The 22299-nt window shown below is 40.9% G+C and overlaps 2 protein-coding genes across 3 annotated transcripts in view; one reads left to right on the forward strand and one right to left on the reverse strand.

The window, feature by feature from the left end:
- The window catches only part of LOC142159791 (uncharacterized), a 1176369-nt gene that overhangs the window by 217545 nt on the left and 936525 nt on the right, over positions 1-22299 (forward strand). The window lies entirely within an intron of this gene.
- The window catches only part of LOC142160636 (uncharacterized), a 39140-nt gene continuing 35209 nt past the window's right edge, over positions 18369-22299 (reverse strand). The window contains exon 6 of the mRNA XM_075215499.1: positions 18369-21738. Within this exon, the coding sequence (XP_075071600.1) occupies positions 20420-21738 (1319 nt within the window). The 3' untranslated portion in view covers positions 18369-20419. The remainder of the gene's footprint in view (positions 21739-22299) is intronic.

The raw sequence follows: 22299 nt of genomic DNA on the forward strand, positions 1-22299 counted from the left end.
AGATTTTCCAGGAAGAAAACCCATTCGTCCAAATATACATCAATTACTTCACAGTGCACATATGCAATCTGATAACTCTAATCATGAGGCATGTTTTCCTAATAACTCAGATATTGCTACACCTAGTACAACTCATAGAGATGATACAATATTTCCATGTTCGGAATGTGGGAATTGTTTTACACAGAAATCACATCTTGTTACACATCAGAAAATTCACACAAGTCAAAGAACATTTCCATGTTCTGATTGTGGGAAATGTTTAACAGCTAAATCAGGTCTTGTTGATCATCAGAGAATTCACACAGGTGAGAAACCATTTCCATGTTCTGAGTGTGGGAAATGTTTTACACAGAAACCACATCTTATTGAACATCAGAGAACTCACAAAGGTGATAAACCATTTCCATGTTCTGAGTGTGGGAAATGTTTTACAGCTAAGTCAGGTCTTGTTACACATCAGAGAACTCATACAGGTGAGAAACCATTTCCATGTTCTGAGTGTGGGAAATGTTTTACACAGAAATCAAGCCTTGTTAAACATCAGAGATCTCATACAGGCGAGAAACCATTTCCATGTTCTGAGTGTGGGAAATGTTTTCCAGTTAAATCAGGTCTTGTTAAACATCAGAAAATTCACACAGGTGAGAAACCATTTCTATGTTCTGAGTGTGGGAAATGTTTTACACAGAAATCATATCTTCTTGATCATCAGAGAATTCACACCGGTGAGAAAACATATTCATGTTCTGATTGTGGGAAATGTTTGACACAGAAATCAAGCCTTCTTAAACATCAGAGATCTCATACAGGTGAGAAACCTTTTCCATGTTCTGATTGTGGGAAATGTTTTACACAGAAATCAAGCCTTGTTAAACATCAGAGATCTCATACAGGTGAGAAACCATTTCCATGTTCTGATTGTGGGAAATGTTTTACACAGAAATCTAGCCTTGGTATACATCAGAGACTTCACACAGGTGAAAAACCATTTTCATGTCCTGAGTGTGTGAAATGTTTTACATATAAATACATTCTTGTTAAGCATCAGAGAACTCATACAGGTGAGAAACCATTTCTATGTTCTGAGTGTGGGAAATGTTTTGCTGTTAAATTCAGTCTTGTTTCACATCAGAGAACTCATACAGGTGAGAAAACATTTCCATGTTCTGAGTGTGGGAAATGTTTTACAGTTATGTCAGGTCTTGTTAAACATCAGAAAATTCACACTGGTGAATAACCATTTTCTTGTTCTGAATGTGGAAATAGCTTTACAAAAAGACTATCTTAAAGCACACAGATAATACACATAAGAAAAGCCATTTCCATGTGCTGATATGAAACAATACTGTAAGCATTGTAAAAGGAGTACCTTTCATAATTCTAAATTATGCAAATAGGCATGTTCCTACCTACCCCCTCCCATCACTCCTCCCTTCTCCTGCCTATCCCATACATGCCCCCTAAAATCAGCCCCATCTCCATTCTTTCCCACCTGTTGCTCTCCTTCACACCAGCCCCTGCACGCTGATGGGTCCCCTCCTAGTTCTTTTTCTTGTCCAATTCAAATCCTCTTTCCCTGTCATGCCCCTCGCTCAATATCATACACACCCTGGCAGTTCAGCAACCCCAACAACATCAATCACATCTCTCCTCTTCCCTTTCTTTTATCCTGTGGATTCTGGAATACCAGGTCAGTCTGTAAGAAATTGGCCTCTATCCATGATCTGTTTATCTCTAGATCTTTCAACCTGCTTGCCATCACTGAAACCTGGCTAGCCCCTGAGGACACTACCTCTCCTACTGCTCTCTCTTTCAGGGACTTGTCCTTCTCCCACACACCCAGACCTCGGGACCGGTAAGGTGGTGAAGTTGGTATATTTCTCTCCCCCTGTTGCTATCTACGAGTTCTTCCCTTTGAACCTTCCCTCTCTGTCTCCTCCTTTGAGGTACACTCCATCCGCCTCTTCCAAACAGCACACCTCCGTGTTGCTGTTATATACTGTCCTCCTGGTTCTGTCTCTCAATTCCTTAATTTTTTCCAAAATGAATCGCCCCCGGCTCCCTTCCAGGGCTCTCCCACCTACCCACCCTCTCTATTTCTGTTAATAATACTACCCTCCTTTCTGTCCCTCAAGTCTGATGCCTTGGGGTCATGCTTGACTTCTCTCCTTCAAACCTTACATTCTGTCCCTCTCAAAATCCTTCTACTTCCACTTCTGGAGTATATCCAACATATCGCCTTTTGTCACCACAGAAGCCACCAAAACTCTTATTCACTATCTTCTATTCTCTTGCCTTGACCACTATAATCTCCTTCTCTCTGGCCTACCTGACTCTCACTTTGCCCTTCTTAAGTCTATCCTGAATGCTGCTGCCCACCTTATTTTTCTCTCTCGCCACTCTATCTCTGCTGTCCCCATCCACCAGTCACTATTTTGGCTCCCTATGGCCTACAGAATTAAATTTAAACTTCTCAGCCTCACCTTCAAAGCTTTCAATCAGTCCTCCCCCTCATCTCCACCTACACTCCTGGCTGCGACCTCAGCTCCTCCAATAACCGCCGCCTCACTACTGATTATCTCTTCTCACTCCCTCCTTTGCCAGGGCTGTTCTCCAGCTGTGGAACAATCTCCCACACCCCCATCAGGTTAGCCTCTACTCTCAAAGCCTCAAGCGTGTCCTTAAGACTCATTTCTTTATTCAGGCCTATCCTTCCTCCTAACTTTCACCCCCACTCCCCCAGCTAATACCGCCCTATTTGTGTCTTCCCTTTTGCTTTGGGATGTAAACTCTCACAAGCAGAGCCCTCTTTCCTTGTGTTCTCCTTATAATATTCCATCACCCTCTGTATCTCTTGGCCTGTTTCCCTAGCCCTGTTTTCTTAAGCTTAGGTCTATTTCACATTGGTCACTACCATCACTCTCACTCACTGTCCCATAAATAATTTGATCTGCATTACCATGTTACTTGTAAATGTATACATTCAATATGTCTGGTCTTTTGTATTTTGTTCTTCATGTATCATGTAATGTGTTATGGATCACTGTTTTCTGTATATGTCATGTATGGCGCTGCAGACCTTTTGTTGCGCCTTGTAAATAAAAGAACATAATTACATTTGCAGAATGTATACTGGTAATCAATATCTGGATATTCTATTTTTTTAAGCATTATTCATTTATTACAGTAGAGCGTGCAATAACAAAAGATAGTACAGCTGAACAGAATGCCACGGTGCTGGAAGCTCCCACGAAAGAACCTTTGACTGGGGTAGCTATAAGAGGCACACCACGTCTGGTCAAGTCTCTTAGTCCTGAGAGGACTGGTAGTGAAGTCAAAGGATTGTATAAGGTATAATAGTGATGGATGAAGCCAATGTCAATGGATTGGAGAATGTAGCATAGCACTGTACAGTCAACAATACAAGTTTTCTTAAAAACACAAGCAGCGCAATCCAAAATAAGACATGCCACGGTTTGGTAGAACTGAGGAACTTTACAAAGGCTATAAACAGGTGAGATAAATTGTTAACTTGACCTTTTCACTAAAGGGCTGATCGCAGAGTAGATAAAGCTGTACAGTGGTCCAGGTGAGGAGACTAGCTAGATTGCTGTTCTTAGCAGTGTGCTGATTACAGAAATTAAGAGTAGGTGTTGTCATAGTAAATAGTTATCTAACAGCTTTTATCTGGAGCTAGTGTTGTGAATCCTCACACAGACACAGCAGAATAACAACTGTATACCCCTCTGCTTATCTTCACTTAGTGACCATATAAGTACCAACCATTTCTCTGTGCAACTTAACAAATCTGAAGAGGGCTGTAATGCCAAATATGGAAGCATCTCTCCTTCAGAGGGTGATATTGCACACACAAAAAAAGGAGATTCCACCAGTGATGCACACTATTATGGAGATTACATTAACCCTATCACTACAAGTGCTATTATTAAACCAGCAACCCTTTGATTGCCTTCTCACATGTTAATCATGGGTTTTTCCACTTTGTATCTAAGTGGGGTAACTATGCATTAGGTCATTATTTCCAATAATTTACATAGACCATTGGTCATTTACAGAAATGAGTTAAATTTACCCATGTTCCAACTAGCACAAACTCGGCCCATAACATGCAACCTGGTGACTGGATCCTTGTCAATGGTACGTCTGCACTTCACCTCTCAAGCCACTGGGAAGGTCTCTTTCAACTGCTACTGATAACCACCACATGTCACAAATCAGGGTCTTGGTCCTCTTTACACCACTAGGCGGTACCATATCTCCATATATCTCCCTCCTGGTCGAATGCAGCATTCTTTCCTGGGACAAGCGTGACTTATGTCTGCAGTACTGGAGGCTGCTATCTTGGGTAAGACATTTGCTTAGCATCCTGCTGAGTCTGAACACCTGATCTCTGCAGACTATAAGAGTCTTCTCCTACACTCAGCAAATTGCCAGTGCAACACTTTCCTAGCTCCTGGTGCCAGATCACCACAGTTGCTGTTGTTTGCTGCTTTAATCCTCCTGCTGTACACAGATCTCCACCATTTACCCTCTGAGTTGATTTAGCCTCATCCTGTTGCTGTTTTATGGACTTTCGATCATTTACCCTCTGAGTGAGTTCAGATTTATGTTGCTGGCTATTATATGAACTACAAACCATAAACCGCTGTGTGAATTCAGCTTCATCCTGTGGCTGTTATATGAACTGCAAACCATTAACCCTTCGTGTGAATTCAGCTTCATTCTGCCTGCTGAAATAAATACTTTGGTTATTTATTCCTCGTGTGGATTCACCTTCATTCTCTCAGCTTGTGTACAGATTACAGCTGTTATCTTCTGTGTGGATCCTCCTCTCATCAATCTTTTCCTGTCTCTCCTACTGGCTATCTGGGGTAGTAGGTTGTTGTTCTGAGTCATCCATCTCTGGAGCCATATCTGTGTCTCGGGGTACCGACTTCCAGTTCCAGGCCTACACCAGGTATTGAGATTTGAGTTGTCCAGGGCCAGTTCCAGGCTTAGTCTGTTCAGGAGGATGCCACCCCTGTATTTCATCTGCCTGAGTTCTGAGTCTTTCCAGTTGAGGTATTATATTTGCCTGAGTTATTGGAGGTACTGAGTCTCTGGTCGTGGGTTCAGGTCCCCCCTGTTCCCTCGTCCAGGTTCCAGTCCATCAGGTCCGGATACCAGACATTTATTTCAGTACGGTGTCCAGTGCAGCATTCCTCCTCCTAACATCCAGTATACGGGATTAGAGCAAGCTCTATGAGCAAGGCATTCATAAGGCCTCCCAGTTTCCACTACACTCCTGCCACAGCTAGTCCCAGGGGTCCCTAGATGGATTCCAGAAACCCTTTTGGCCTGACACCACAACTGTAAGGGTTACAGAAATGAAATCTTGATAACATGCTTTTCATTCCCATCTGAAGTTTTCCTGGTGAACGTATCCCCTGCACCTGCTACCACTGGACCATAATAAAGAGCAAATGGCTTTAGACTGAGGCAAGATGGTTGTTCTGCAAAAAGGTTTTATGTTTGTTTTTTCCATGTTTTACAGTCTTTTTGCCTAGACTAGGTTTATGCTATTTTAATCTTCTACATTAAAACTAATCTGTTTTTAAACCCTCTTTCTACTAAGTTGATTTGGGTATAAGACGCCCTAATATTGAACCCGAGGTGAGAATAAAGTGAGACATACTGTTCTTCACTGTTACATTTCTATCACTACTGTATATTTGTAATCTCACCATCTGGTGTATTGGACTTGACCCTGTTACTTAGTCATACAACACTGGTGGAGGAGCAACTCTAATTAGATGGTCAGAAAGAGGTACCACATAAGAGTTACATGACCAGTGGTGAAGTCTTCTGTAGCAAAAGATGTGTCCCTTCCTATTTCCAGACCATGATATCTTACATGAAGGCTCAGCCAAGCCTCTCAGGATAGCAGTGTATCAGGTGCAGGTTGTGTATAACTTCCTTCCTTAGGTACAGCAATGTAGGTGCTTCCAGCTTCGGAAAAAATGGGTCCGATCTACAAGGAGGCTTTGGAACTGCGAATTTAGCCTACAACATTTTGTCACTGATGAGAAGGGTTGAAGACAGCCCCAAGTAAGTAGGTGAGGGAGGAGCTGAATTTAAGAAAGGAGCATAAGGGGAATAAAACAGACCCAGGTTATGAAACCAAACCTAGAAGTACAACAAATATTAGCTTTGTTGAGTAACCTATACTGGCTGCACTGGATGCATCTTACATGGGCATTCAAGAAAACTGAGTCTACAGGATGAGAACATAACTTGTGCTACTCCTCATTTTTGTATTTCCCATCTGATGGATTTTAGCTCATGACTCGGGTACTACCATGTTATTGCCATTATCATGCTGGAACAGTAAAGGGCCTTCCCCAAACTATTATCTCAAAGTTGGATGCACAAAATTCTCTAAAATGTTATTGAATGCTGTAATATTAAGATTTCCGTTCACTGAAACAAAGGGGCCCAGGCCATAATTCCTCCTCCATCCAGCTTTACAATCGGCAGTATGTATTTGGTTAGGAATCGTTCTCCTGGCAGATGGTGACGTGTGATTTGTTATGTCAGAAAAGGTGTTTCTACTGCTCCAGAATGTAATGTCAGGGTGCTTTACACCTCTCCACTTTATGATTGTCATTGTGTCACAGGATGGACATTAACTCTTATGTTCTGGTGTGAGATTACAATGATTTACAGACAACTATTGTAAAAAGGATAATACAAATGTTCATTATAACATATATACATATACAGTGAAAAGGTACTTAGCTGAAAAATACAATTTGATTGTTAAGAAATGTCTTGATCTGAGGAGTGTTCAGAAAAATTCACTAGACACCACTTTCTCCATAATTCTATCTTAGAGCGCTGTTTTTTTGGATGTTTGCTGCTTGTTAATCTTCTGAATTCAAATATTCCAGATGGGAACTCAGATTCTTTCAGGTTCAAAGAGTTAATGACTCGTGGCTACAAGGTTTAAATAATAGCTTATATTTATTTGCTAATGATATAAACAAACAGAAAAGTAATGTAAATATTTAGCTCCCAATAGTACTCTCAGCAATATGTTAAATCAATGATAACTTCCAGGGCTCCACCTTTCTAAAGGAAGCTGGAACAAACTCCGAAACCTTCTGCAGATGGGTTTGGTCGTGCTTGATTTTATGCACCTGATAGCAATGGGTTAGGGTGAAATGGCCCAACCCACCAATTACAAAGGTTGTCCACATACTTTTGTCCGTGAGCTCAAAGGGAGCAGCCTGTTCATCAGTGCCTAGTATGTAAGTGCAAAAAAAATAGATGTTGAACATAAAGTTTTACATATTCAGAAATGCCGATGGGGGGTGGGGGGGGGGTCATAGATTTATTATTATTAGTACCAATGCTGTAAAAATATATATTGGTATTTTATGAGAAAATATGAATGCAGAACAGCAGTTGCACATGATAATCAGACTTTTGTTGGAGCCAGCCTCGGAGCAGAGATAATGTCAGGTTACATCAGATTGCACGACTGCAATATGTGCAATACAAACCTCCGATGGAATTATACATTATAACAAGGGCAGCTGAACTGTTTTTATTGCACATCATGTGTTGTATATTTGTTGAATCTAAATATGACATAAGGTATTTTCCCCAGATCTACCTCCTGCTGGTAAATATTAATTAGGTTATAACTCCTATTATACACGCTCATGTGAACCCCTTGACTATGTCTGCATGCTTTTATGCATTAAGTTCGTACCACACGATTGGCTTATTAGATACTTGCATTAACAAGCAGGTGTGCCTAATAAAGTGGCCACTGAGTGTGTGTGTGTGTGTGTGTATATATATATATATATATATATATATATATATATATATATATATATATATATATATATATATATATATGTGTGTGTTGGGCGGGCTGGGCAGCGAGGCATATGCCTCCCGGGCCAGACCAAAAAAAATCTATCTAGTGTTTATTACTTGGTGGCTGGCCCCTCCTCCGGGACCAGCCACCTTCTCCTATTGGCCGCGGATCCATAGGATCTGACCCCTCTCCCACCCTTCTACTACGTGTGGCCTGGCCTCTAACTGGAATCACATGGGACACGCACCATGTGACAGATGCCATCCCACGTGTGAAGAGGAACATCCAGGGCACGGAGCGGCTGGAACAAGGTGAGTGCCAGCGGGGGCTGAGATTTGGTATGTCAGTGTATACTGTGTGTGTGTATGTATGTATGTCAGTGTATTGTGTGTGTGCGCGCATCAGTACATTGTGTGGGCCAGTAGATATTATGTGTGTATGAGGCGGCCAGTATATTAATATACAAATGATGTCCAGCTGCAAACTCTTGATTCCTCCCACGAACACCTGGATCTGTGTAGAAAAATAAAGGGAATCCAACACCGGGGTTTGAAGGAATAGTCACTTGTCTTTCAGGAACAAAAAACACTACTTTACTTTTCTACACAGATCCAGGTGTTGGTGGGAGGAATCAAGAGTTTGCAGCTGGACATCATCGGTCTGCTGCACAGGTTGGAGAGAAGTTGAATTGCCATTTCTACTACAAGGTTAATATTTCTCCGCTATACCGTGTTTACTCAATCTCGAGTGGACATGCACACTGAGCTGTGCGGATTATCATTAAAGCCAGTACATTGCTAACTGGTAATTTACCATCCATCTACATTACGCCGGATATTATGACTGTGTTGTGCTTTGAATCCTCCTTGCACTGACTGCTTCAAGTGTTTGGACTGTGTCAATACTATTACTATAAATGGTCACTCTGTTTCACCCATTTTTATTCATATGTGCATTTGTTTGCATTTATAATCTTATAATTGTTTATTAAATTATTATATATTGATTTTAAGTTTTGCGCTATTTCTGTTTTTTTTTTCGTTTTAGGTATGTAAATAGAACAAAATAAAAGTGCTGTAGGGAGAAGGAACATATAAAATAAAAGTGAGGTTTGTCTTTTGTTGCATTTTTTGTTTTTATTATTTAAGATTTATAATTTATAATAATAAACTATCGCTACGTTAAGCAACACTAAAATAGCCTCTTTTTATATTGATAAATATATATTGTACTGAAAAGCACCCTTTAAGGATGGGTTGCTGCTTATGGGTCAGTGCTATGTGCTTGCCCCCCAGGCTAAAGTCTGCCAGCCAGCCCCTGGTATGTGTATATATGGATAAATGTCTGTTGTTGCTGGGAACCGGTTGGGCTTACTTTGCCACCGTTCTCTTTTGTTATCCCAAATGCGCCCTCTTACCGCAGTAGGAGAGGCTTACAAATTCTGCCACCACTGGACACCTTTACTGGCATCCAGAACCGGGTACCTTCTGGGTAACTGTCGCTGCTAGTGTACCCTGTTGCTGGTATACCTGACCGCTTACTATGGATCAGGGTTGCTGTGGATGGATTCCCCACTGAGTGTGTGTGTATGTATATGTGTGTGTATGTGTGTGTATGTATATGTGTGTGTATGTGTGTGTATGTGTATATATGTATGTATGTATGTATATATATATATATATATATATATATATATATATACACAATGTTGTACAGAAGTTTTAGGCAGGTGTGGGAAAAAATGCTGGAAAGTAAGAATGCTTTAAAAAAAATAGATGTGTTAATAGTTTATTTCTATCAATTAACAAAATGCAAAGTGAATGAACAGAAGAGAACTTTAAATAACATCAATATTTGGTGTGACCACCCTTTGTCTTCAAAACAGCATCACTTCTTCTAGGTACACTTGCACACAGTTTTCGAAGGAACTCAGCAGGGACGTTATTCCAAACATCTTGGAGAACTAACCACAGATCTTCTTGCTAAACTCCTTCTGTCTCTTCATGTAATCCCTGACAGACTCGATGTTGAAATCAGGACTCTGTGGGGGCCAAATCATCACTTCCAGGACTCCTTGTTCTTCTTTACGATGATAGTTCTTAATGAAATTGACTGTATGTTTAGGGTCTTTGTCCTGCTGCAGAATAAATTTGGAGCCAAACGCATCCCTGATGGTATTGTATGATGGATATGTAACTGTCTGTATTTCACAGCATTGAGGACACCATTAATCCTGACCAAATCCCCAACTCCATTTGCTAATATGCTTCACTGTTGCCTGTAGACACTCAATTGTGAAGCTACATCTTTTGTGCAGTTTTTTTTGAGAACTATCTTTGCGATTAGTTGGTTGACAGTAATAGTCATAAATAACCTTATTAAATGGTCACCCATACATTTGTCTGACTATCAGGACCCATATTCCTCCAATAGGACACTGTTCCTAGGCGGGACATCATATGGTGAAGTAACCAGCACAGAATCCCATCCGCATCCCTGGCAACATAATAGGAAAACAAGTGAAAACCCTGTTACCGAACAGGGAATTAAGATCCCAGTCAGGACAATAATTATCAGCTGGTAATACACTATTACCTGGTTTAAGATATCCATCTAAGGCTAATAATAAACAATTACAGGTCCTACTGTAAAATAAGGGCCACCTCTATATATTAAATAACAAAGTAAGACTATTTGTCCCACTGTAACCCGGACCAATGTTCTTGCCATATAGTGGGAAAGAATGGCCAAAGCTTATATCCAAATCGGGCTATATCGTACTCGTCTGTGCTTAATCTCTGGAAGCAGGGATTATCGCTGTAATCCTGTTTGGTGCCACCTAGTGGATGCCACCAGTACTAATCTAAGCAGTGGATCAGAACTTCTGGGTAGCAGGCAGAGAGAGCATTGACAAAGGACGTTAGATTCAGGACAGGTAGGGAACGCATTAGAGTTTTGCTCTTATCTGTAGGTCACAGGAATGCCAGTAAATAGTTTTGCTATAGTGCAACACAGAAATGTAATAAAGAATTGTGTAATATTATATACATATATGTACAGTCATGGCCAAAAGTTTTGAGAATGATACAAATATTATTTTTCACAAAGTCTGCTGCCTCAATATTTAAGATGGCATTTTGCATATACTCCAGAATGTCATGAAGAGTGATCAGATTAATTAAAATTCATTTCAAAGTCCCTCTTTGCCATGACAATGAACTTTATCCCAAAAACAACATTTCCACTGCATTTCAGCACTGCCACAAAAGAACCAGCTGACGTCAGGTCAGTGATTATCATTGTTAACACAGGTGAGAGTGTTGAAAAAAAAACCACAAATTCTGACAATCTCCAAGCATTGATTAGGCAAGAATGGGCGGCCATCAGTAAGTAAGTGGCCCAGAAGTTGATTGACAGCATGCCAGAGGGAATTGCAGAGATCTTCAAACAGAAGAGTCAACACTGCATATATTGACTCTTTGCATAAACGTAATGCAAAGAGTCAATGCAATTGTCAAAAAAAGCCTTTGACATTTATGAAATGTTTGTAATTTTACTTCAGTATACCATAGCAACATCTGACAAAAAGGTCTAAAAACACTGAAGCAGCAAACTTTGAGAAAACCAATACTTGTGTCATTCTCAAAACTATTGGCCATGACTGTAAATTCTGATGAGTAGGTCTTGAGTGTACTGCACTGAAATAGGTATGATATTTAAATAGAATGAATGTGTATATTCATCTGATAACCAGGGCCCGATTAAGGGTTGCGGCCGCCCTAGGCTATTTCAGCCCTAGCGCCCCCCCCCCCCCCCCTTCCCTCATCCTTCCCCCCAATATAGGCGTTTAGGACTACTCTTGAATATGAATATTCAGGAGTATTCTCCAGCATTCACATTTAGAAAGATTGTTACCAGTTCTTGTTCTTCTCTCTTGTTTTTGCAGCTTTGTTGTCTTCTAACTGGATTCGGGAAATTCGAGGTCCTGTTTTGAAAACATGCAGCAATTGTATTATAATGCAAAATGTTAAAAAACCCTGAATGATTAGGCCCTTTAGTCCAAACACAACACTCCATTATGGCCAGATAAAACTACCCCATAGCACAGGCATATGTAGGCAATAAAATATATGAAAATTGTTGTCAAAGTGCTATAAAAAAATGCAAACCTTTACCAGCCCCATCTGACTATTATTCAGTATTCTAGTGACCCTAGAGTCCACAGGGATCATCCTCATAACCATTGCACAATACAAAGATCATGCCCCTCCAAAGCTACTCTTTTTTTTTTTTAAGTGCCCCACTCAGCAATTTCTTTTAGCCACCTCACCTGCCCCTCCAGCCTCCTCACTTGCCCCCCCCCCTTCTCGAGACATTAGAACGGAATTACCTGCTGCCGAGTCCTCTCTTCAGCGCTGTGTATGACAGGCAGTCTGGCAGTGATCGCTGCTAGCTGCCTGTCAGTGCGGCCCAGGCTCTTCTTACTCTGGTCACGTAAGGTGTGGAAGTCCTGATCAGGCAGCTAGCTAGCAGCGATCGCTGCCAGACTGCCTGTCATGTGATGGTGACAGTTGGGACCACTCCTTTAAACCAGGGGCGGTCCCGATGACTCCAGTCCAGCAACATTTTTTTTAAAACAATAAGAAAAAAAATACATATCAGTGATGCTTTATACCGATTGGCTGGTATTATATGTTTTTATAAAGGTTTATTTAATGATGATGTACTATTAAAGTGTATTTTATTACATTTCTGGAGTCACCGTTGTATGTATTCTGCCTTCATTTTTGGTAGAGGTTAATAATTTATATTTTATACATTTTTATAATTTATATCTTGAACACCTACTTTGATACCACACTCTTGTGCTGTTTCTTTTGTGTCAGGTTTCTATAGTGGGGATTAGCAATTTACCCCTGTGTATTACAGCTGCACTGTATGTATTGTAATTTGGTGCAGCACAGCGTAGAATTTTCTTCCCTTTTTGATTTTTACGTATATAATTTTGACATCATTGGGTAGAAAATATTCGAGTGTGACAGATTTTGTAGGTTAGGTCTAGCCCCAACTATAATATCCCTACCACACAATTAGTAACAGATTGTTCATGTGATTATTGATCACCCTCCATCAGCCCGATTGGTTTTAAGAATTGTCTATATTTTGATTTTTGTAATGCAGATTATTATTATTATTATTATCCTTTATTAGGCACCACAAGAGTTTCGCAGCGCCGTACACAGCACAAACAGTAGACTAAACAAGGTGACACATTACAAACGGTTAACAAAAATTACCAAAACTTCAGAGACTCCAGGCAGGCTAATGCAGTAAAGACGGAGCAGAAGAGCAGGTATGGAGAACAAAGGGAAGAGGGCCCTGCTCAAATGAGCTTAAATCCTAAGGGAGGGTAGACAGAACTCAGGCACACAGGGAGCAAGTTGAAGTAAGTGGGGAGAGAGCAGGGGGACTGGGAGGAGAGAGGGGAAGAACAGGTGGAGGAGAGGTTAGGTGGAAGGTTGGTAAGCCAGATAAGAGTTTATGGGCAATAATTGTCAGAAGATGGACATTAACTCTTTTATATTCTGTTCTGAGATTACAATGATTGACAGACAATTGAAAAACACATAATACAAATATTTTTGTTTTGCTTTTTAAATAAGTTTTTATTGACATTTAAGAACATAAACAGGTTATATAAGTATTTCCAACAGTATTTGTTTTGGTTGACAAGTGATGAAAAAAAGTACAATATCATGGCACCAGGCCGAAGAAGAATAAATGTATCAAAAAGAACAAACCATCCCAACCACATATGGTAGCTGTTGATAACCTAGTACATAAAACACAAAGACAGACACCTGGGGGGTTAATTGGCTGCTATCAAATTGACCCTAGTCTGTGTGTGTTAGGGAATGTAGACTGTAAGCTCCAATGGGGCAGAGACTGATGTGAGCGAGTTCTCTGTACAACTCTGCAGAATTAGTAGCGCTATATAAATAAATGGTGATGATAATTTAATAGCAAAATGTTGCAGAATTACAGCTATGATAGAATACAAGAAAATTTACCAATACATTACACAAGCGCCCCTGGATCCATGTACAGCTTCAGTCCTGAAGTCTGCAGTCAAAGAGATGAGAGAGATGCTTGGCCAGGGGCTTGCTTATATACAGGTCTAAACATAAAATACAATGATGTCACAATTATCCACAGATAACACTAAGAAAGTTATTTTTTGGTCCAGGGCTTATGATGTTCCAGTAGACTGCTGGTCATAGGTCAGTTCAATCGATCCTTTGTCCAAAGGTGTGGGCAACTCACTCCAACTGTTGCATATGTGTCTTCCCAACAAAAAAAAGTTTAAACTGATGAACAAACAGAGTGCTTTTGAGAATTAATCTCATACTATTCATAACTAGTAATCAGTATGTGCGATCGCTCCTCCGTTGATACCGGATTCCTGCTAGTGAGATATGGATTAATATGAGACCAAACTCCATACATTTCTGAGGATCTGAACCATAAAATACATTTACTGTAGTTTTCTGTTTGTATAAATAACCTTTAAGTCTTACTAATAAACTGATGTGAGTTGGAACTTTATTAAAAGTGAACTATTTACAGATGTATAAAAGAGTGTAAGTGCTGTTTCTAATTGCATAATTAAACCTTGTATGCCATAGAGTACCAATCGCAAATGCATTACAATCGTTATTTAAGAACTGAATCGACGTCATCAATAGAGTGCATAGTAGTGATAGAAGTGTAACAGTCAAGAACAGTATGTCTCACTTTAATCTCACCCCAGGTTCAATATTAGGGTGTCTTATACCCAAATCAACTTAGTAGAAAGAGGGTTTGAAAACAGGCTTAGTTTAAATGCAGGAGATTAAAATACCAAAAACCTAGTCCATGCAAATAGAAATTTCTGTAAAACACAGAAAAACATAAAACCTATTCCAGAATAGACATCTTGCCTCAGTCTAAAACCATTTGCTTTTCATCATGGTCCAGTGGTAGCAGGTGCAGGGGATCCCTTCACCAGGAAAATGTCAGATGGGAATGGAAAACATGTAACCAAGATTTCTTTTCTGTAACCCTTACAGTTCTGGTGGTTATCATTAGCACTTGGAAGAGACCTTCCCAATGGCTTGGACAGGTAACGTTCAGACGTACCTTTGACAAGGATCCAGTCACCAGGTTGGATGTTATGGGCCAAGTTTGTGCTGGATGGAACATGGGTAAATTTAACTTATTCCTGTTAATGACTAATAGTCTATGTAAACTGCTGTAAGTAATGCCCTAATGCATAGTTGCCCCACTTAGATCCAGGGGTTAACATGTGAGAAGGCAAATAATGGGTTACTGGTTTAATAAAATCACTTTTAGTGATAGGGTTAATGTATATCTCCATAATAGTGTCCATCACTGGTGTAATCTCATTTTTTTGTGTGTAATATCAGTCTCTGAAGGAGAAATGCTTCCATTTTTGGCACTACAGCCCCCTTCAGATGTGTTAAGTTGCACAGGGAAATATTTGGTCTTTATATGGTCAATAAATGAAGATAAGCAGAGGGGTATACATTCGTTGTTCTGCTGTGTCTGTGTGAGGATTCACAACACTAGCTTCAGATGACCGCTGTTAGATAACTGTTCACTAGGACAGCTACAAACACCTTCTTTCAATTCCTGTAATCGGCACACTGCTCTGAACAGCAATCTAGCTAGTCTGCTAACCTGGACCACTGTACAGCTTTATCTACTCTGCAATCAGCCCTTCAGTGAAGAGGTCAAGTCAATTAGAACAATTTATGGCACTTGTTTCTAGCCTTTATAAAGTCCCTAAGTTCTACCAACCCTTGGCTTGAGCAAAGTTTTATTTTGGATTTTCCTGCTTGTGTTTTTAAGAAAACTTGTTTTGTTGACTGTACAACAGTATTCTACTATCTCCAAACCATTCACATTGGCTTTGTCCATCACTATTCTATCTTCTACAATCCTTTGACTTCAACTTGTACCTCACTACCGGTCCTCTCAGGACCAAGAGGCTTGACCAGATGTAGGGTGTCTGTTATAGCTACACCAGCCAAAGGTTTTTTCATGGGAGCTACCAGCACCGTGGCATTCTATTCAGCTGTACTATCTTTGGTGAATGGTCGCTCTATTGTAATACATGAAAAATGCTTAAAGAAATAGATATTGATTATAACTATACATTCTGTATTTATTATCTTTAATATATAAGGCGCCACAAAAGGTCTGCAGCACCGTACATTACATATACAGAAAGCAGTGATCCATAACACATTACACAATACATGAAGAACAAAGCACAAAAGAACAGACATAATGAATGATTGAATATACAGGTAACATGGTAATGCAGATCAAATTATTTATGGGACAGTGAGTGAGAGTGATGGTAGAGGCCATTGTGAAATAGGCCTAAGCTTAAAAAAACAGGGCTAGGGAAGCAGGCCAAGAGATACAGAGGGTGATGGACTAATAGAAGGAGAACATAAGAAAAGAGGGCCCTTCTCGTGAGAGCTTACGTCCTAAATGAAAGGGGGAATCACATATAGGGTGGTATCTACTGGGGGAGTGGGACTGAAAGTTAGGAGGGAGGCTGATAGGGTTGAAGAAAGAAACAGATCTTAAGGGCACGCTTGAGGCCTTTGAGAGTAGAGGCTAACCTGATGGGGGTGTGGGAGATCGTTCCACAGCTGAGGACCAGCCCGGGCAAAGTCCTGGATGCGGGAGTGGGAAGAGATAATATGTGAAGTAGTGAGACAGAAGTCATTGGAAAAGCAGAGGGGGCGGGAAGGAGCGTAGGTAGAGATGAGGTTGGAGATGTAGAGGGGGGGATTGACTGAGAGCTTTGAAGGGGAGGCTGAGGCGTTTAAATTTAATTCTGTAGGCCATGGGGAGACAATTTAGCGACTGGTGGAGAGGGACAATAGAGATGGTGATGGGAGAAAAAAAATAAGGTGGGCGGCAGCATTGAGGATACACTTAAGAGGAGCAGGGTGAGAGTCAGTGTTTAATAAAATATTCTTGAAATAGTTTCAAAATCAAGAACAGGATATGATTTCGACCCACTTAGCGCTACGGAATCTGCTCGCGCTATATAAATTAATGTTGATGATGATGAATACGTCTTGTCTTGATGGAAGTTCTTTAGAGAAAACCAACTTCGTATATATGGTATAAGATCAGTTAGCTTTTGCACCTGTGTAGATCATGTGATGTTTTCCTGTCTGTAAACTACCATACATTTCTTTTGTTACGTACACACTTTTAAACAATAGCCTATATAGCATAATATAGTGCAATATGGACTGTGTGAATACAAAAATGGCTACAATATAGCAAGCATAATATTACTTGCACATCCTGTAGGCGAGAGAGAAGATTATAGCAGTCAAGGCGAGATTACTAGAGTGAATAAAAGTTTTGGTGGCTTCCGTGGTGAGAAAGGGCTGTATTATGGATATTCCGGAGGTGGAAGTAGCAGGATTTTGAGAGGGACAGAATGTGAGGTTTGAAGGAGAAGGAAGAGTTGAGGATGACCCCAAGAGAATAGACTCGAGGAACAGAAAGGAGGGTAGTATTATTAACAGAAACAGAGTGTCACGGGCACTAGGAGTTCTGCCCAGGATTCACCAGTTGATAATGCTTACCAGAGGGACGGGGTTTACACAGCGGTCCTCTGGGCAGTAGGGTGAATAGTAGGAACGTATATAATAACAGATGGAGAGAGAATGCCAATGGAATAGATGAGAGTCAGCGACTTGCAGCCGTACTGGTAGGAGAGTAGAGTGGACGTGAACAGGTAAAGGAAGGTAACGGGAGAGTCAGTGGTCTGCGGATAGCAAGTTGTACCACTGCTGTGATGAGAAGACTTGTCCAGGTGCAGGTAGGTAGCGGGAGAGTCAGTGGTCTGCGTATAGCAAGTTGTAACACTGCTGTGATGAGGTGAGGACTTGTCCAGGTGCGGATAAGTGGAGGAGTGATAAGAGTCTATAACTGTATAAATACAATTGGAGAGCAGAGGAGCTAGTCCCAAACAGATATGCAGCGTCACAGCTAATAGTCTATAGCGGGTATGTATACCGCTGCTGAGTAGAGAGGCTTGTCCAAAGCGGATATGCAGGATAACAACTGATAGTCAATAACAAGTATGCATATCGCTGCTGAGTAGAGAAGTTTGTTCAAACAGATATGCAGCGTAATGGCTAATAGTCTATAGCGGGTATGAATACCGCTGCTGAGTAGAGAAGCTTGTCAAAAGCGAATATGCAGGCACAGCAGGAGAGCTGAGAGACTGTAGCGGGTATGGGAACCGCAGGTGAGCAGAGCAGGTAATCCAGCAGACAGCTGAAGACACGAGCAGGACACAGGAGTCAGTAGCGGGTATGGGAACCGCCGATGAGCAGAGCAGGTAATCCAGCAGACAGCTGAAGACACGAGCAGGACACAGGAGTCAGTAGCAGGTATGAGGCGGATGAGCAGAGCAGGTAATCCAGCAGGAAACTGAAGATATGAGCAGGACACAGGAGACACCTTCAGAGACTCACAGGTAATGAGACTCAAGATCAGGCAACGATACAATGGCCACAGGTGCCTTAAATAGGGAGAGGTGATTGATCCACCAATTAGGTTAAAAGCAAGGTCATAAGAGTTCATGGATGCTGCGCTTGCGCAGTCCATCAAGATGGCGGACGGCCGCAGCTCAGGACCGACGCCGGCAGGAAAAATAGAGAACCACGCACCAGCGCAGAGGCACTCACGGTCCGGTGAGTGACAGAGATGGTGCACTATTCGTGCAAGGAGTGAGCCGGCTACCCGACCGTGTGGACGGGATTAACGTTCTCCTTACATGCGCTGTTCCATCTGAGATTCGGTAAGAGTACAGCTTCACTGGTGTCTCTGCTCGATCGGGATATGTTGGAAGCTTTTTTATACATTGTTTTTGTTTACTTTGGTGCAATAAAATATCTTTTATGGGAGATAATGCACTATTGGTCTTTTACTTCTCTTTTTGAGTATCTAATTTGGGAGGATCCGGTAAGAAGATATATTTTGAGGAGGATACCTATGTCCATATATTGATCTGTGTGGTTCAAGATTGAAATCTTGTAAGTGTACACCCCATAGGGGATTGATAACCTCCATCACGTGGTGTGTGTATTTTAATTATCTACTTTCACAGGATCCTTGGGACATCTAGTTGTCTATTATGAAATCATATATCACATGCTACACTATGATATGACTCTCTTTTCCTTATTTTATATATGACCATATTCGTGGAGAGAGAATATCAGAGATTTGAAATTCACTTATACTACCACCAATTTCTGGAACCTATATAGGACATACATCCAATTTGAAAGATATACACAGTACTATAATACTAACTTTTGAGAACTGTGAGCGCCAGCTCTGTCACCATTAGTTATTGTTCAAGTTATCTGTTGCACATTATATGTTGATTGTGTGTGGGTGTACAGAGGGCTGCCTTCAGTTGACCTGCGCAGATATACCAATTACTATATTACATTATGGTTGTAGACAACCAGGTTGAGAAGTTTGGAGGCAAAAGGAAAGAGGGAGATAGGGCAGTAATTAGAGAGGCAGGGACAACAGATTTGTTTTGAGTGTAGGGGAAACTAGAGCATGTTTAAAGGAGGAGGGATAGGTTGAGGAGGAGGGCAAGGTGGGAGCAGAGAGAGAGAGCAGAAAAGATGGGAGGGATGGGGTCCTGTAGGAAGGTGGAGGGGGTGAGGAGAGAAGCTGTGCAAACTTCACCTGCAGATACTGGAGTAAAGGAAAAGAAGAGGAGAGGGCTAGGAAGTGGGAGTGACAATGGGGAGGAGGGGATAGAGATAGTGTCCACAGTAGAGGGTGGGAGGGGGAACTGGGTGGAGCAACCTTGCTGGTCGCCAGTTATGGGTGTGTGGGAGAAGGACTAGCCCCCAAAAGAGAGAACAGCAGGAGAGGTAGTATCCTCGGGAATTGATTAGCCAGGTTTCAGTTATGGCAAGTAGGTTAAAGGATCTAGAGATAAAGAGATCATGGATACAGGCCAATTTGTTACAGACTGACCTGGCATTCCAGAGACCGCAGGATAGAGGAGAGATGTGGAAGAGGTTGCTGGACTGCAAGGGTGTGTACGATATTGAGCGATGGATGTGACAGGGGAAGAGAGTTGGAATTGGACGAGAACCAGAACTAGGAGGGAATCCATCAGTTGACAAAGGATGGGAAGAAGGGGAGCAACAGGTGGGAGAAGTTGAGATGGGCCTGATTTGGGGGGGGGGGGGGCATGGATGGGACAGGGAGAGCCAGGAGAAGGAAAACGTGATGCGAGGGAGTAGATTTCCGAGTGGGAAGAGGGAGGGGGTAGGTAGGAACATGCCTATTTGCATCATTTACAATTATAAAAGGCACTTATTTTGCAATGTTTACAGTTTTGTCGCAACCCGCTTCATATCTATCAGCTCATGGAAACTGCTTTTCTTATGTGTCTATTAAATGATGTTTTAGGAGAGACTGTCTTTGTGTAAAACTATTTCCAGAATCAGAATATGGGAATGGTTTCTCACCTCTGTGAGTTCTCTGATGCTCAACAAGATTGGATTTAGAGTTATACCGTTTTCCACACTCTGAACATGGAAATGGTTTCTCACCTGTGTGAAGTCTCTGATGTACAACAAGACTGGATTTCTGTGTAAAATATTTCCCACACTCAGAACATGAAAATGACTTCTCACCTGTGTGAATAATCTGATGTTTAACAAGACTGGATTTAGCTGTAAAACATTTCCCACACTCAGAACATGGAAATAGTTTCCCACCTGTATGAATTCTCTGATGTGAAACCAGACCCGATTTGAGTGGAAAACATTTCTCACATTCAGAACATGGAAATAGTTTCTCACCTGTATGAAATCTCTGATGTGAAATCAGACCCGATTTGTATGAAAAACATTTCCCACACTCAGAACATGGAAATGGTTTCTCACCTGTATGAGTTCTGTAGTGTCTATCAAGATGTGGTTTCTCTGCAAAACATTTCCCACACTCAGAACATGGAAATGGTTTCTCACCTGTATGAGTTAAGTGGTGTCTAACAAGATGGTTGTTATCTGGAAAGCATTTCCCACACTCAGAACATGAAAATGGTTTCTCACCTGTGTGAATTCTCTGATGTTTAACAAGACTGGATTTAGAGGTCCACCGTTTTTCACACTCTGAACATGGAAATGGTTTGTCACCTGTGTGGTGAATTCTCTGGTGTCTTACAAGACCTGATTTATCTGAAAAACTTTTCCCACACTCAGAACATGGAAATGGTTTCTCACCTTTGTGAATTCTCTGATGTACGACAAGATCTGATTTGTGTGCAAAACTTTTCCCACACTCTGAACATGGAAATGGTTTCTCACCTGTGTGAATTCTCTGATGTTTAGCGAGCCATGATTTATCTGAAAAACATTTCCCACATTCAGAACATGGAAATGGTTTCTCACCTGTGTGAATTCTCTGATGTTTAGCAAGCCATGATTTATATGTAAAATATTTCCCACATTCAGAACATGGAAATATTGTATCGCCTCTATGACTTGTACGTGGTGTAGCAGTATATGAGTTATTGGGAAAACTTCCCTTATGATTAGAGGGATCAGATGATATATGTGCACTGTGAAGTAATTGATGTATATTTGGAGTAACAGGTTTTCCTCTTGGAAAATCTTGTATGATGTTATCTTCTATTTTATAACCTGGAGACAAAACAAGATATCCCTCCGAGGTATTCCGGCTTATGTGTCCATCTGCTGAAAAAAAAAGTAGATGTAAGGAAGGAGTGGCAAATTTTCATACATTTAGTGAGTTGAAGACATTGAATTATTTAATTTCTACCTGCAAACAAGAACACTTCATTAAAAAACTAAATGGCAACTAAATGTGACGATACCAGGATATTAGGGTAGGAACCAAGAGGAAAATCCTGGTATCTAGGGGTTCAGGATCACACAGATAAAGAACAAAATGAGGATACAACTGTACCTTTATTACAGGTAACTGCAAACAGTAGCTTATCAAAATAAATATATATATATATATATATATATATATATATATATATATATATACACACACATACACACACAAATATCAAACAATACTTTAGACAACATCCAGTGCTCACCAAATTTCAACCACCACCCAGTAACCCCCCAGTATTCAATAACCCCAAATCGTTCATAAAGAAGATGGGTTTTCGCTACCAGTCCAAGCTATGATGATGTCCGTGATTAATAGAATAAGCCAGACAGAGCAAACAAATCTGCTAGTACAAGAAAAGCTTGTAATCCAATAGCAACACTCCCAGTCAA

The sequence above is a fragment of the Mixophyes fleayi genome, chromosome 6 (genome assembly GCF_038048845.1).
Source record: "Mixophyes fleayi isolate aMixFle1 chromosome 6, aMixFle1.hap1, whole genome shotgun sequence".
NCBI lineage: Eukaryota > Metazoa > Chordata > Amphibia > Anura > Limnodynastidae > Mixophyes > Mixophyes fleayi.